At 42.6% G+C, this 15,230-nt stretch overlaps 3 protein-coding genes across 11 annotated transcripts in view; all 3 read left to right on the top strand.

Moving 5' to 3' along the window:
- larp4ab (La ribonucleoprotein 4Ab) overlaps positions 1–4,552 on the top strand; it is a 28,257-nt gene extending 23,705 nt beyond the window's left edge. For both annotated transcript variants that reach the window (XM_054783842.1, XM_054783843.1), the window contains 2 exons: positions 142–283; positions 2,161–4,552. In XM_054783842.1, coding sequence (XP_054639817.1) covers positions 142–283; positions 2,161–2,535 — 517 coding nt within the window. In that variant the 3' untranslated portion in view covers positions 2,536–4,552. The remainder of the gene's footprint in view (positions 1–141; positions 284–2,160) is intronic.
- Positions 4,553–4,554: 2 nt separating this feature from the next.
- atf7b (activating transcription factor 7b) lies at positions 4,555–13,451 on the top strand. 4 transcript variants are annotated; one of them, XR_008572187.1, is made up of 13 exons: positions 4,700–4,842; positions 5,478–5,539; positions 5,652–5,748; positions 5,840–5,967; positions 6,059–6,205; positions 6,661–6,812; positions 8,637–8,733; positions 8,804–8,923; positions 8,992–9,126; positions 10,733–10,921; positions 11,639–11,744; positions 11,858–13,211; positions 13,303–13,451. XR_008572187.1 is itself a non-coding variant. In XM_054783847.1 (12 exons), exons 1-12 carry the CDS (start codon positions 4,707–4,709, stop codon positions 11,833–11,835), a joined length of 1,374 nt encoding a protein of 457 aa, XP_054639822.1. In that variant the 5' UTR covers positions 4,555–4,706; the 3' UTR covers positions 11,836–12,004. The 4 variants fall into 4 exon arrangements, 3 of the variants coding, with proteins under 3 accessions (XP_054639822.1, XP_054639819.1, XP_054639821.1); XM_054783847.1 differs by lacking the exon at positions 13,303–13,451 and having other exon boundaries at positions 4,555–4,842; positions 11,831–12,004; XM_054783844.1 differs by lacking the exon at positions 13,303–13,451 and having other exon boundaries at positions 11,858–13,272.
- A 1,306-nt stretch (positions 13,452–14,757) lies between these two features.
- Positions 14,758–15,230, top strand: part of dip2bb (disco-interacting protein 2 homolog Bb) — a 57,314-nt gene continuing 56,841 nt past the window's right edge. For all 5 annotated transcript variants that reach the window (XM_054783768.1, XM_054783769.1, XM_054783767.1 and 2 more), the window contains exon 1: positions 14,758–15,036. In XM_054783768.1, the coding sequence (XP_054639743.1) occupies positions 14,952–15,036 (85 nt within the window). In that variant the 5' untranslated portion in view covers positions 14,758–14,951. The remainder of the gene's footprint in view (positions 15,037–15,230) is intronic.

The raw sequence follows: 15,230 nt of genomic DNA, 5'->3' as shown, positions 1-15,230 counted from the left end.
GTATGTATGTATGTATGTATGCTTATATGTATTCCTTATACTTCTTGTTGGACATGTTGAATGGTGTAGATGGAGGCATGTGATGTTTTGAGTGAAACTGTAACTACATCATACATGAAGATGTCATTCCTTGCGTTTTAGCCTTTCTTCCCCAGTAAAGGAGGTGGATGAGGTTGATGATGCTATTCCAAAGGACACGTCACCAGCCATCAATCCTGTCACACCTCCAGAACCTTCTCCCTCCAGCTGTAGCCATGCTGCCCCAAGTCCCACCTCAGAACAGGTAAGTTCCTACTTGGAACATTTAGTCTCCCCGTAAGTGACTCTTACTACAAACTGTTCCAAATTAGAGTAAACAAAGTATCATTAAATATACATGTATTATATATTGTGGTGTGGAAAAGTGTTTGCCCCCTTCCTGGTTTCTTTTTTTTGCATGTTTCACATCATCAAACAAATGTAAATATTAGTGTCAATGACAACACAACTCAACACAAAATGCATTTTTTAAATGAAACTTTTTATTAAGGGAGGAAAAAATTCCAAAGCTACATGGCCCTTTTCTGAAAAACTGATTCCCCCCCCCGTTAATTTAATATATAACTGTGGTTTATCACGCATGCGTTCAAATTCTCCAGCCACACCGAGGCCTGTTTACTGCCACACCTGTTCTCAATCAAGAAATCACCAAAATACGACCTGCCTGACAAAGTGAAGTAGACCGAAAGATCCTTAATAGCTAGACGTCATGCCGAGATCTAAAGAAATCAATAACAAATGAGAAGTAAAGTAATTGAGATCTATCAGTGTGGAAAATGTTATAAAGCCATTTCTAAAGCTCTGGGACTCCAGCCAACCACAGTGAGAGCTATTATCCACAAACAGTAGTGGTTGGCCAACCAAAATGACCCCAAGAGCAGGGCGACTACTCATCCGAGAGGTCACAAAAGACCCCACAACAACATCCAAAGAACTGTAGGTCTCACTTGTCTCAGTTAATGTCAGTGTTCGTGACTTCACCTTAAGAAAGACGCTGGGCAAAAACGATTTCCAAGACCAAAACCACTGCTGAACAAAAACAACATTAAGGCTCATCTCAATTTTGCCAGAAAACATCTTGATGATCCACAAGACGTGTGGGGAAATACTCAAAAGTTGAACTTTTTGGAAGGTCTGTGTTCCATTACATCTGGCATTTCATAAAAAGAACATGATGGCAACAGTAAAATGTGGTGGTGGTAGTGTGATGGTCTGCTTCAGGACCTGGAAGACTTGCTGTGATCAATGGAAGCATGAATTGTGCTGAAGGAGAATGTCTGGCCATCTGTTGGTGGCCTCAAGCTGAAAGCAACTTGGGTTCAGCAGCAGGACAATGATCCAAAACACACCAGCAAGTCCACCTCTGAATGGCTGAAGACTTTGGAGTGGTCTAGTCCAAGTCCTGACCTGAATCCTATTGAGATGCTGTGGCATGACCTTAAAAAGGAAAAGCCCATAATGTGGCTGAATGACAACAATCCTACAAAATTCCTCCACAGCGCTGGAAGAGACTCATTGCAAGTTGATTGCAGTTGTTGCTGCTAATTGGGGCCCAACCAGTTATTAGCTTTAGGGGGCAATCACTTTTTCACGCAGGGCCATGTAGCTTTGGATGTTAATAATAATAATAATAATAATAAAAAGTTTGTTTTAAAAAGTGTTGAGTTGTGTTGCCATTGACGAATATTTACATTGGTTTGATGGTCAGAAACATTTAAGTGTGACAAACCCAGGAATGGGGCAAACACTTAAAAAAAATATATATATTATTATTACATAGTCAGGCCCTCAGGATTGTGCAGGGTTTTTTTGTGATTGTTGCGGCATCCAGTGCATGCTCATAGAGAGAACACCAAGGGTTTCCAGCGCTATTAAAAAAAAAAAAAAAGACATACAAAATATGTCTCAAATGTAAGACATATATAGAGTTATTTCACACTTTGTTGTTACGTACATAATGTCATGTGTTCATTCTTAGTTTTGAGAATGTGCAATGTAAATAGTCATGAAAATAAAGAAAACGTGGTGTGTCCAAACGTTTGGTGTGTACTGTAAATCCAATCCATTATTGTGATGTGGTGTGAAACATGTTTTTGTTTTTTTGTTAATAAACTTAACCAGGAGCCAAGGAAGCTGAGCTATGCTGAAGTGTGCCAGCGGCTGGCAAAGGATGCACCACCACCAGCACACACACCCTGTTCGGCACCCCCCGCCTCTACGGCCGTCCAGCCCCTTCAGGAGCTGAAGGTCAACAGGGGGGAGGATCCTCGGGCCAACAACAGGCACGTGGCAGATAAATCGGAGAAAGGTGGCGACGCCCGACCTCCTCGTCAAGCCTCGCGCTCCTTTGCTGGCTTCAGTCGCCCGTCCAGAAGTGGAGGTGGCGGGCTGAAGACTCGTGAGCATCCCAGGGGGGAGAACAAAACCTTTTTTCCCCAGCGTGGAGTCCGAAGGAGCGGCAAGGAACAGAACATTCCTCCGGTGTCACCAAAATGAGCAGAACTGTGTGTAAATATGTAATATAATCATAAGTGTAAATAGGAAGACAGAAGATTCCTACTTTTACTTCAGCTTGTGGATTATTCTCCTCAGCTTGGCTACCTTGTTTTACAAATCCTCACTCCCTTTGTGTAGCGCCCTCCCAAAAAACTTCCCAGTACAACTCGTACATTGTCCTTTTGAGTCATGTGCGTGCACATGCCCCAGTACATGTCTGCTTTCCGTGTGACAGCAACTGATCACGGTGCTGACACGTGTGATCATCCAATGTAAATGCTTCTTCTGAAGCTTAGGCTATACGTGACCAAGTAGTGTGTGCTTGCTCCACTGGGTTATCACGTCACTTTAATGCTAAGTTGAATGAACCATAAATGCTGCACACTAAAGGCGCTAGATGACTACTGTAGCCACAGAGGCACTACAATATCCTCGTGCTGAGGAACAATAACATCACTTATGAAATTTTTACACTTCATTATGTCTCCCATGTGGCAGTGTGCCAAAGAAAAGGAAAGCCATCACCATGAAAGTGAAAATGACCAGCATAAAAAGCTCAGAGAGGAGACCCCCCCCCCCAATATTAGCTGCTGGACTGACACAAGATGATGGAATGCTACAGGTGTCATGGATTCTGCGCGCTTTTACCATGACATCTGGGAGAAGAGGTTATCCTTCCAGACTAGTTTTTATTACGAGAGTAAATTCTACACCTGAATATAAGCTGCCCCCAGCAAATTTAAAGCAAAACATTTTTAGTATGTTTATAGTCCGCTCTTGTCTATAAGCTGCAGGTGTCCACCGTGTAAGATGGGATAATTACACACCATAAACGCTGTTCCCAGCATCACTTGTGACTGTGATGGGTGACATGCCGTCCAAGAAGAAGCTGTAGTAATTCTACACTTCAGCAAACCCTGATATTAGCATCTTGCTGAATCTGCAGTGTAAGCATGATGGGAAGTGGAGTTCTTTTAGACGTAAATGACTGTAGCCACATCATTGTTTAAGCTGCAGGGTTCAAAGCAGAAGTAAAAAGTAGTGGCCTATGGTCTGGATTTGATTTAATTCCTCCATTTAACCTTTTTATTAGTGTGTCTGGCATGTCCTCCATGTGCTGTGTGGACAGTGTGAGTGATATAGGAGTTATTTTAGGGATAAGTTGGGACTTGCACTAAAAGCTGACTTTCATGACAGTCTAGGAACGGAAGTTGGCAAGGTTTGGAGGTTTTGGGGTTGGTGCTTGCTCATTTAGTTCCTTCACTAGCCGTCTTTCAGTGACGTGTCGTTTTGTGAGTGCATGTCATCCCTCAAATGCTCTTTGTAGACACGGGAACACCTTCATGGCACTTTAGCAATCTGTCTTGAGTTGTGTTGGTAAGTTGGCCTTCCCACCCACTTCTCTGCCAAGCGTGTCTGCATTGAAGAGATTCCAAGGTGATATTTGGAGCAGTTTAGTGATGAAATGAGGTCATAGCTGCTACTAAGAACAAAAACAGGATTATGCTTATTCATAAGGAAGCTGCACATGACTGCTTTATACCAGCTTGTCTGGCTTTAACAGCGCAATATGCGAGTTAGGATTGATTGATTTTTATTTTTTTGTATGTATTATTGTCATCATTGCTGTAGTAAGACACTTACTGTCAGATTTTTGTCTTTAATATGTGTAAATAGATGTTAACAGAAAAATTTAGATTGTGTTGACTTAATTGTCTTAATTTTGAGGTGTAATTATGATCCTAAGTGGATTTGTTGTGGGGTTTTTCATGTGTATAGTGTGGCAATGAAAGTGGACTGGGCGTATGGGATTGTCCCTCTAAATGGTTTTGTTCACATTTGGAAATGTAAAACAAACTCGTGCCTTATCGGTGTTGGAAGAGTACTCTGTTCTTTGCTGGTGGTCAAAATTTGTAAATGTAAAGCACATCCCAATGTATTTGCAAACGGTTCTAATTGTATGTTCACACAATGATAAGAACTTGGTTCCACATACAATGAATGGATGACGTAGCAATTGTTGTGGTTTATTAACTCGATCCATATATGGACTGATTTATTTATTGATTGTGTCAATGCAATCCAATTATTCAAATGAATTGGAAAGGCAAGTTTTATAAATGGATCGGAACGCGTGTTTACATGTACGCATGCCTATTACGTAACACGCTATGGGTTGGCAACTCTCGCGAGAGTTGGCCCGTGAGACTGTCAAGTGTCAACAACCAGGAGACGGCAGCACCTCCACCGCAGCAGAGCTGGTGTCCGGAGCTGGGAGGGGGCGCGACGAGGCAGCTGGATCGTCGGGTGAGCCTGGTCCTATTTCGGATCCTTTGACATGTAATATGATGATTATCATTATTTAAATAACCCTGGATCAAGGTTGTTTCACAGTGACATGTTTTAATGACAACCATTTTCTCTTTAGCATTAGCGTGCTAACTTGTCAGAACCCAAAGGCTAGCGAGCGCCAGCTAGCGATTAGCTTTTGCTTGGCTGACGTTTTGACATGAGCGGCTCAGCAAAAGAAAACATTTGAAATTTTTGCCGCTTCGAATAGCGTATTTGGTCGCCGGTTATACGTTGGCGGGGTCGGTGATGTGGCTTTTCACGGGCGTAGTGACGACATTGCTGTCACGTTGGGGAAACAATATGGACTGTTGTGGCTAGCAGGGGCGTCATGCTAGCTCCGGGCCTGTCACTCACCTAGGCAAATCGCCCTTTCAGTCAACACACCCACCATTTTTAAACTCCCACGCCTATACACTATATATTAATGTCAATTACACAAATACATCGTCGCGAATGACTTGTCGGCGTCCGTAGTTTCAGATGCTATTTGACGAATGTTATTGTAGTTAATACATAGTGAAAACATATTAAACACCACCACCTTCTTTCAGCATTACTAATACATCATATTGCATATGATTTCTTTTCAGAACTTGAGTGTGAGATGGGGGATGACCGCCCATTTGTGTGCACTGCCCCAGGATGTGGGCAGGTATTTTCATTCATGACTGTCCCATCACATCCCACATATCACTGGCGTATCCTTTACTGACTCTATGTACGCATTTGGACAAATCATTCCGTCTCCTTTTGCTCTGTTGAAGGGATTCACCAATGAAGATCATCTTGCTGTGCATAAGCACAAACATGAAATGACATTAAAATTTGGTCCTGCCAGAACAGACTCTGTCATCATAGCAGGTACTTGTACAAGTATTAAGGAAGACACTTAAAAGCATGGACTTGCTAGTTGAATTGTGTGTATATTGACCTTTTGAACTCACACCTGTAGACCAGACCCCCACTCCCACTCGCTTCCTGAAGAACTGCGAGGAAGTTGGACTATTCAACGAGCTGGCCAACTCCTTTGAACAGGACTTTTGCAAAACGCAGGATGAGGAGCACAGGACAAAAACCCTGGTGAGAACAAGAACAACATCACACTAAGCTGCTAGTGTTTTTTTGAATAATTGCAAGCTGATTCTATCCTTGATTTTCTCCTCCCATGAAGGCTGCAGCTTTACAATCACAAGGTGCAGCTCTGCAAACGCAAAGTGCGGCAAAGGATGAAGATGAGGATCCTTTAGAAGTAGATTCTTCTCCCCCTGACAGTCCAGATTCTTCCTCCAGCATGTCAGATGACAGCAAAGATTCGAGGGTGAAACCCCACACGCAGCCACAAAGGCTGCTTTTGCAGACCTGCCAACATGTACACATTTTGACCCTTGAATACGCTTGGCTGCTTTCAGTCTCTGTGCGTAGCGTGACCGGCGCTGTGTGTATACGACAACCCACCCCCCACAACTCCTCTGATTTGGGATTCTGACGCTGGTCACAGTTTGGTCAACTATTTAGCTTGTTAGCTTCCCACAAAGCCAGCAAAAACGACGTGGTTGCTCTCAGAGTCCATGTCATGTCACATGCGCAACTCGTGGGTGCCCAAAGTGTTTGTTATTGGCTGGCGGTGCGTTGTAAAAATGCAAATAAACAAAATAAGCAGCAATGTGGAAATTAGAGCTAAAGAAACAAGAAAAAGTCCTAACTAATATTTCTGTCTTGTTGGCAGGTGTGGTATAGGTCCAAGCAGAAGCTAATACCTTCATTTGCCAACAGGAGACCCTCACAAAGCCAAGTTCTGCCCCGACCTCAACCATTGTACGTCCAGGTTCTCTGCCTCTACACCTGAGCAACGATCCACTGCACCCTACACTGCCATCGCCCACGTCTGTCATCACGCAGGCTCCGCCCTCCAACCGACAGCTCAGGTAAGCTGCTGTGTGTTTGGTACAAAGACTGGATGCCTGGAACGTACAGGAAACTTCACACTAGCAAGTCCTAAAAACCATGTTGGAAATTTTTCATAGAAAATAGCAGGGATGCATAATATTTCATTACTGGGAACCATCCTAGGGCTGGGTGATACAGTATATTGATATTTACTGTAAGAACCATATCATAGAAAGACACCCTTTGTAGTAGCAGGGATGCACAATATATCATAATATTTCATTACTGGGACCATCCTAGGGCTGGGTGATACGGTACATTGATATTTACTGTAAGCACCATATCAAAACCAACCGTACCAACTGGAGACCGGCAGCTCTAATCCAAGCGACAGCAAGGAATAAGCTCTAGCTCAGTGATGTGGAGGTACTTTGAATTCAGAGCATAAAAAAAACCTTTTTCACCACCTTAAAACTTGGCACCATCTCCAATACGAGGAACGTGTGAAGCTGTGCTCCCCTGCTGCGTTCGTCATGAAAGGACAAGCAAAGTGGTGTGCTTTTATTATGAAGAGGTGTCCTACCACATTGCTAAGATATGGTCCCTGTTGCAACAGTGGGGAAGAAAACGGCTTTAAAAACCTGCTGAAGACTATGGACTCGCCACGTCCAGTTAGCTTCCCAGTCACAATGGTTTAGCAGGACAAGCTCTACCACAAACGTACAAGGACGTCAGAGAGACACTTGCTAAGCTTGATGCGCTTGACAGGTTGGTGTTCCTGCCAAAAAATAAGGACATGCTTGTGTCTTGTAAAAATGTCAAACTACTGTTCAATGTCAAGTATTTTTCAGTTGCTGACATTTAAAAATGACTTGGACCAGGCACTCCTTTATATTTTCTTCTTTTGTTATTAGCTGAGGATTTGCGCATTGCTAAAGGTTTGTGATAAAAAAGATTCTATTTGGCTTTTTCTGTATTTATTTGAAAAGAGAATGTCCTGCTTTATTTTCGAGGCTATTTGTAGATAAAGTTTTTTAATGTGCATCTTGCATTTCCACGAAACATCCTGATGTTTAGTATTTATTTGAATAAAACAACTTGACTCGCATATTCGGCTTTGATTTTGTCTAAACTCACTTTACTAACAAATCTGGGCTATACAGTATATCATTTATCCATATTCAACCTAAATATATCAGGGTAGGAACTATGAGCCATACCGTTTTTTTTTTTTTTAAGAAAAAGGCTCCAATGAGATGAGATGAGATTAGTTGGGTGTTTGCGTTTTCAACTTTTATGCTGCTCCTAAATGTTGCCAAGGGTGGGCTACGACAACATCAGGAGATTTCCACATCTTTTTCCATTTCTTCAAGGGTAGTCAACATTTACCACAACTTTTATGCAGGTTCATTTTTAATTGTTAATCATTGACCTTTTTTTATTGGTAAAATGCTAGCCGATGGTGGTGGATGGAAAAGCAATCTGGAGCTAATCCCTTTTTAATGTTAGAATGAGTCATGTTGATGAAAGATACTTTATGCGTGCTGTTGAAATGGCACGCTACCAATACAACAACATGCATAAGAATTGCGGTGTTGTGTACGTGTACATGTGGGTAGCATGTGCACACAAAAGCATTGTAAGAAAAGCCAGCAGCAGATGATTATTATTATTATTATTATTATTATTATTATTATTATTATTATGTGCTTATGATTGAGTACACATTCAATGACAGCTAACATTAGAGGTGGCATATAATGAATGTTTGCAGCTGGAGGACCCCACTGCATACATACAGTATATTCATCCTGGATGTCTTCAATGTTGGCTACACTATGTCTTCTTCACCATGTCCACAGCTCACCAACAAGCTCATACCCCCTCGTAAGGCACCTCGCTAATGGGCAGACGGTCCCTCTGCTGCCCAGTCCTATTCAGCTAACGTCAGTCATATCTGTAAGTCCTTCTTCACTTGTCATCACAATGAAATCACGCTATTTCAGTCTTTTATCCTCACTATGTTAAGCTTGCAAGGCCTGGGAATTCTGTGCCCAACATCCCTGGCATCCCAGGACCCCCAGTGGGCGGGGCCAGCAGTGGTTCATCCTCCCCGTCAGGTTATCATTTGCAGTCTGAGACCAAGATGGTAAGACCAGTCACCGCTTGCATGAGCTGAACCATGTAAGCCCCAACCTGTCACCTGTCTGTCTTCAGCGCTTGAAGGCAGCACTCACTCATCATGACGGAGGTACTGGGGGGGTCGGATCCTTCCCAGCTGTCCCCCAGAGGCAGGAACATGGCCAGCAGCCCTCTCAAAATTCAGATGCACCATCGCCTGCCCAACCACAGGTACTAAATCCTATCATATCACGTATCTACATATCATACATCATCATATACACCATCACTTGTCCAACTATATCCTATCATACATCATCATATACACCATCACCTGTCCAACTATATCCTATCATACATCATCATATACACCATCACCTGTCCAACTATATCATATCATATCATACATCATCATATACACCATCACCTGTCCAACTATATCCTATCATACATCATCATCATACACAGTCACCTGTCCCACTATATCCTATCATACATCATCATATACACCATCACCTGTCCAACTATATCATATCATATCATACATCATATACACCATCACCTGTCCCACTATATCATATCATATCATACATCATCATATACACCATCACCTGTCCAACTGTATCATATCATATCATACATCATCATATACATGATCACCTGTCCAACTATATCCTATCATACATCATCATATACACCATCACCTGTCCAACTATATCATATCATATCATACATCATCATATACATGATCACCTGTCCAACTATATCCTATCATACATCATCATATACACGATCACCTGTCCAACTATATCCTATCATACATCATCATATACACCATCACCTGTCCAACTATATCATATCATATCATACATCATATACACCATCACCTGTCCCACTATATCATATCATATCATACATCATCATATACACCATCACCTGTCCAACTGTATCATATCATATCATACATCATCATATACATGATCACCTGTCCAACTATATCCTATCATACATCATCATATACACCATCACCTGTCCAACTATATCCTATCATACATCATCATATACACCATCACCTGTCCAACTATATCATATCATATCATACATCATCATATACACCATCACCTGTCCAAGCACGGCAACTAAATCCTACAGTATATGTATTTACATGTTATCAGTATATGTATTTACATATTATATAAAGATGGATTTCTGCACCGCTGATATTAACATTACCTTTTTTTTTTTATTTGCAAACATTGAGTGTATTTCCAACAGTGACATACATATAGAGTGCATATATAACATACAGTACGTGTGGAGGTTATACAGCACATCACACAGGACATGGTACAGGTAACAAATGCAAGGGAGTTTTTGTGCCATGACAAGAGATTTGACAAACTACAAAATGGGCTGTAAACAAAAGACTATGAATAAATATAAAGGAGGGGTACAAGATAATGATACATAGTAGTCAAGTAGTTGTGCTGTATCGGAGGGAGAAAGACACTAAATTAAAAAAAAAAACAATACACTTACGTGTATAATAATGGAAAAAAAATAAAGGGTCAAATGAAATACAATTTAAATGGAAAAAAAATTCAACAAAAATACAAATTGAAATGTCAATAATAAACAGATTTTTATATATATATATATATATATATATATATATATATATATATATATATATATATATATTAAAAAAGCCACACCTCTGTTATGTTGTCAGATGGAGGCACAATAGCGCCCCCACACAGTTTGAAAGCATGTAGAGTATTACGCCCCTATTCCCTACCAGACCAAAAGCAATTAAGAAGGCGTTCCTCATCCCCAGGTGTCCCCTGCACAGCCAACTGGGGGGCGGCGGAGGCGAGCCTCCGAGATGGACCCTGATGAGAGGAGGCAGCGTTTTCTGGAGAGGAACCGAGCAGCCGCCTCACGCTGCAGGCAGAAGCGAAAGCTGTGGGTCAACTCTTTGGAGAAGAAGGCGGAGGATCTGGCCAGCATGAATGTCTCACTCACGGTGAGGGTGGGGGGTCAATTGTACTGCACATGACTATCATACAACGTTACATTAGTCTGTAGAACAATGGCTCAATGGCTTCACACAGACTACACTAATCTTTGCCAATCCCTTATCAAACCTATTGATCTTCCAATTCTCTTGTATCTTTCTTTACATGCTACACAGCTAGCGAGCTGTGTATGTTAGCCACCTAGCTTCTTGTCTTCAGACTCCAAATGTGACTTTTTAGCATTTAGTTTTTAAAAGAAATCAGCAATGCAGTTAGTTGGGAGCTCCTTTTTGTCCCACAGAGAAGTGGATATCACATTCATGGTGTTGTCTCGATACTAATGATGTCATGTCCTCCAAACACTATTGTTTATTGCTGTTGTTTCATGAACATTATCATTTATTTGGAATTGTCTCATGGCGGCCTGGCCATTACCCTTAACTCGTGTGATCATTATCAGCAAATGCCACTCATGGATGATCGGCAGCATAATACCCAGATTGGAGCATCCCTAATTCTAATGTAATGATGATGTATTTATTTGTAATTTTTGTTGCTAGGTACTGCTTTGCGTGCATGCATGCATAAATGGAATATACCAGAAGGTAAAGATGAGGGATTGAGCACATGAGGCCAATACAAATCATATCAAAATAAAAAGGTAGTGTATGATGTTACATGATGTGGTAATGATGGGCTGCCTTTTTTTTGGGTGTGTGCGCCAGAACGAAGTAACGGTGCTGAGGAACGAGGTGGCTCAGCTGAAGCAGCTTCTCCTGGCCCATAAAGACTGTCCTGTCACCATCATGCAGAAGAAAGCAGCTTTCTTAGGTAAAGCATCCATCATGTAGTTTGTAGCATCCATCCATCATGTCATCCATCTAATGTCTTCTTCTTACCCGCTCACCTCTCTTAAGGGTGAATGTGTGTTTTTCTGCCTTCAGCTGCAGGAGGAGAGGAATCGTCCAGGGAAAGTTCTACTGAAGCCGTGGGATCCCCAGCAGCGGTTATCCAACATGGATCCTCACCCTCCAGCCCGGGGCACACCACCATCAACGGGATGAGCGTCCGCGCCGCCGAGGCGGTGGCCATGTCAGTCTTGGCCGGCATGGGATCGGGCCAGCCCGGAGGGGTCGTCATGGTGACGCAGTCCCAGCCCGCCCCGAGATGATGTGCTGACGCAGGTAGCCAGCAGAGACTCCAGTGGCACTCGGAGGCCGGACAACCTGGGGAGCCTCCCTCCCTCCCACGCCCCTCCTACCGTCACGGCCAATGATAATCACGCAAAGACATCGGGCCACTGCTAGCCCCTCCCCTCTCTGTCTATGTAAATATGAAAAGACAAGAATGAATGAAAAAACTAAGTCAGTCTTTTATCACTTTTAGCAATCCAGTGCCTGTCTCTGTGTGGCCCACAACAGACCCCTACCAGTCCCCTACCAGCCCCCTACCAGCCCAAGTGTGTTTTACTTGTGTGCTGTTTTCCCTCATGTCTCCTGTCATCTTCACCGTTAGCCCCATTCAGTTGAACAAGACAACGACCAACAGCAAATGTAAAATATCAATGTAATCATAATCACAATAATAGACTAGAACACAAAGATGACCTGCAGGATGCTTTTTTTCTGAGCCCGTTACATGACATTGGTGTTTATGCAGTTGGCATCCTCATCCTCATATTTCTATGAAATATGAATCATGTGACCTGTCAAATGTACAGTGAACAACAGAGACACTCACAGCATATTGAATCATTACAATAAGAATAGAAGATAAATATCAACTGCATAGATTATTCAAACCACTTAGTTTGTCATCCATCCCTCACCTTTCACATGATGAATGGATGGATGAAGTGTGATAACGGTTATCTTTACCAAATATTCAATGCATTTCATGGTGAAATATATTTTTATATTACGTTCTGCTCCACACTGTCAATATGCTTGACCTATTTTTGGATTCATGCCGTTCATACATGTGCACAAGTGCTCGTGTGCTCATGTGCACGTCCTGCTGGTGTTGTGCTTTTCTATTGGTAGACAAGACGTATTGTTGTGTAAGGTGCTTCTTTTCAAACCTGATTCTTTTATAACGAATTGGACTTCCAAGACAGTCCCTCCACACCCACCCACAGTCACTGTCTCCTTGACAACCTGTCATCCCCCCATGTCTCTGCCCCAATAATGCCATGTGAGCGGTCTTGTATGTTTGCCATGGCCAAATGTCTCCAGGTTACATTTGTATTTGTTCAGAGGGACTTTCTCAAACACTCAGGCCTCAAGATGGGAGGACAAGGTGTGGCAGTTATTATGTATCTTCTAATCAGTACAATTAAACTACGTCATGGATACGCTAACACTCATTCACTGGCATCTTTCTACTTCAGCAGGTGGACCATGGGTGGATGGATGAAAACAAATGAAGATTGGTTAGGTGGACGAGTGAATGAGTGAATACAAATGAAGATTGGTCAGGTGGAAGGTTCACCCCACCCCACCCCACCCCCACCCCCAAAAAAGAGCTGCCACGTTGACAGCTGCCAAGTGCGTCCCAGCACTGATCCTCCCCTAAAGGGAATAAACGTGTCAAATATGAATGTGTGAATAACTCCACGTCTTAGACAGCAAAATAAAATATGATTAATGTTGGAAGAATAACACCTAGGGCTGGGCGAGTCTGCACATTTTTGTAAATAAAGTAAATGCAGGGCTAGTATTGCTGATACCGATAATAATAGGGATACTTTTACTTGAATATTTTCAACATCATTGAATACATTTGTGATTTTTGCCTGTCATTTGTTGATCCTGATCAACATAAAAGAGCTTTTAGGCAAACTAAACAATTCTGAACACTAATAATATGTAAAACAACATAAGAACTCAGAATAAAACAGATTTTTGGCCAAATCAAATAGAAACAAACTTATCAGTGAATGCTTGAACTATATTTCATACCACGATATATGACTATGTAACAATATCAACAAAAATAACAGTTATGTCCGTTTATGTGTAGGTTTTTTGAAAAGCGGGGGTGTGGCCGAGGCCGTAGGCCGAGGCGCTGGAAAAGCAGCGGGGGTTCTGGGGGCCCTCCCCCAGAACATTTTTAAAATTAGACCTAATTTCCTGCAATCTGGTGATATCTGAGGCCAATTTTATGTCCTTAATTTCAAGAGTTTGTTGTTATTTTTATCCTTGGAATATATCGTTTAAGCCAAAACATTCTATTTATAAAATGACCGGTACTCGGAGAAACCCATTTTAGCTCAATTTCCTGAAATATTTTCCAATTTGAAGCAGCTGTAAATTCCGAGGATTTGAGTATAATCTTATGTCACTGGGGATCGCTTTTCTGGTTAATTTTCATTGAGAATAGACAACAGTTTTCCTTTATAGTCATGATGCCAGAACCTTTATTTTGCACCTCCACCTGAATAGCCATGTACAGCACACGTTCAATGTCCAATGTAAATGATCAGCTTGACAGTGGGTTCAGGAATAGCATGCGTCTCGGTTGCATTCTGGCATATGCGTCCACCACGCGCCCATAATTCAGATGCACGTCCCTATGGACATGCATCAGAATCAGGCAAAAAAAAATCGTGGGGGGGGGGGGGGGGGGGGGGGTGTACACCCCCCACACCCCACTCTAAATCCGCAGTTGATACAGGTACTGTATGTCTATGAATAATGGCCCTACAGTTCCTTATATCAACATTTGCCCTATCAATCGCCCTGTAGTACAAGCAGGCGAGTTGTCCTTCCAGCTGCTGTGTCCCAAACGCACCACGAGGGGGCGCTTCGAGGCCGCATCACTACATTGGATTGGCCCTGTTCACGTGACCGCCAGCTCTGAGTTGTGTTGCCAGTGCAGTCGGTCCGTCATGGCGGTGTCTGGCGGTGGGAGACTCTGGGATGGAGTTAACACCGCTGCGGCCTCTTGATTCCTTGTGACGCCCTTCATGCGGGACTGTCACCTCAACCGGCCCAGATATCACGAACACACAGCAGCAGGCGGCACGCGCTCCCCGCCATGGCCGACCGAGGCGTCGATTTGTCGGCTCTGCCTAAAGAGGTCAGGGACCAGCTGGCGGAGTTGGACCTGGAGCTGTCCGAAGGTAAGACTTGGCTTTCAGGTGCTAGATGCACGCCAAGGGGGGTGGGGGTGGGACAGGTGTAGTGTTGTCTTTGGATGTGGACTGTAACAAATCCTTGTATGACAGCCGTACTGACCATATACAGTATACAGTACATATACATACAGGTGTGTATATATTTATATTTATATATTTACATATGTACAATATATATA

The sequence above is a fragment of the Dunckerocampus dactyliophorus genome, chromosome 8 (genome assembly GCF_027744805.1).
Source record: "Dunckerocampus dactyliophorus isolate RoL2022-P2 chromosome 8, RoL_Ddac_1.1, whole genome shotgun sequence".
NCBI lineage: Eukaryota > Metazoa > Chordata > Actinopteri > Syngnathiformes > Syngnathidae > Dunckerocampus > Dunckerocampus dactyliophorus.
Note: the sequence above shows the minus strand (reverse complement) of the source record. Positions and strands in the feature narration are given on the sequence as shown.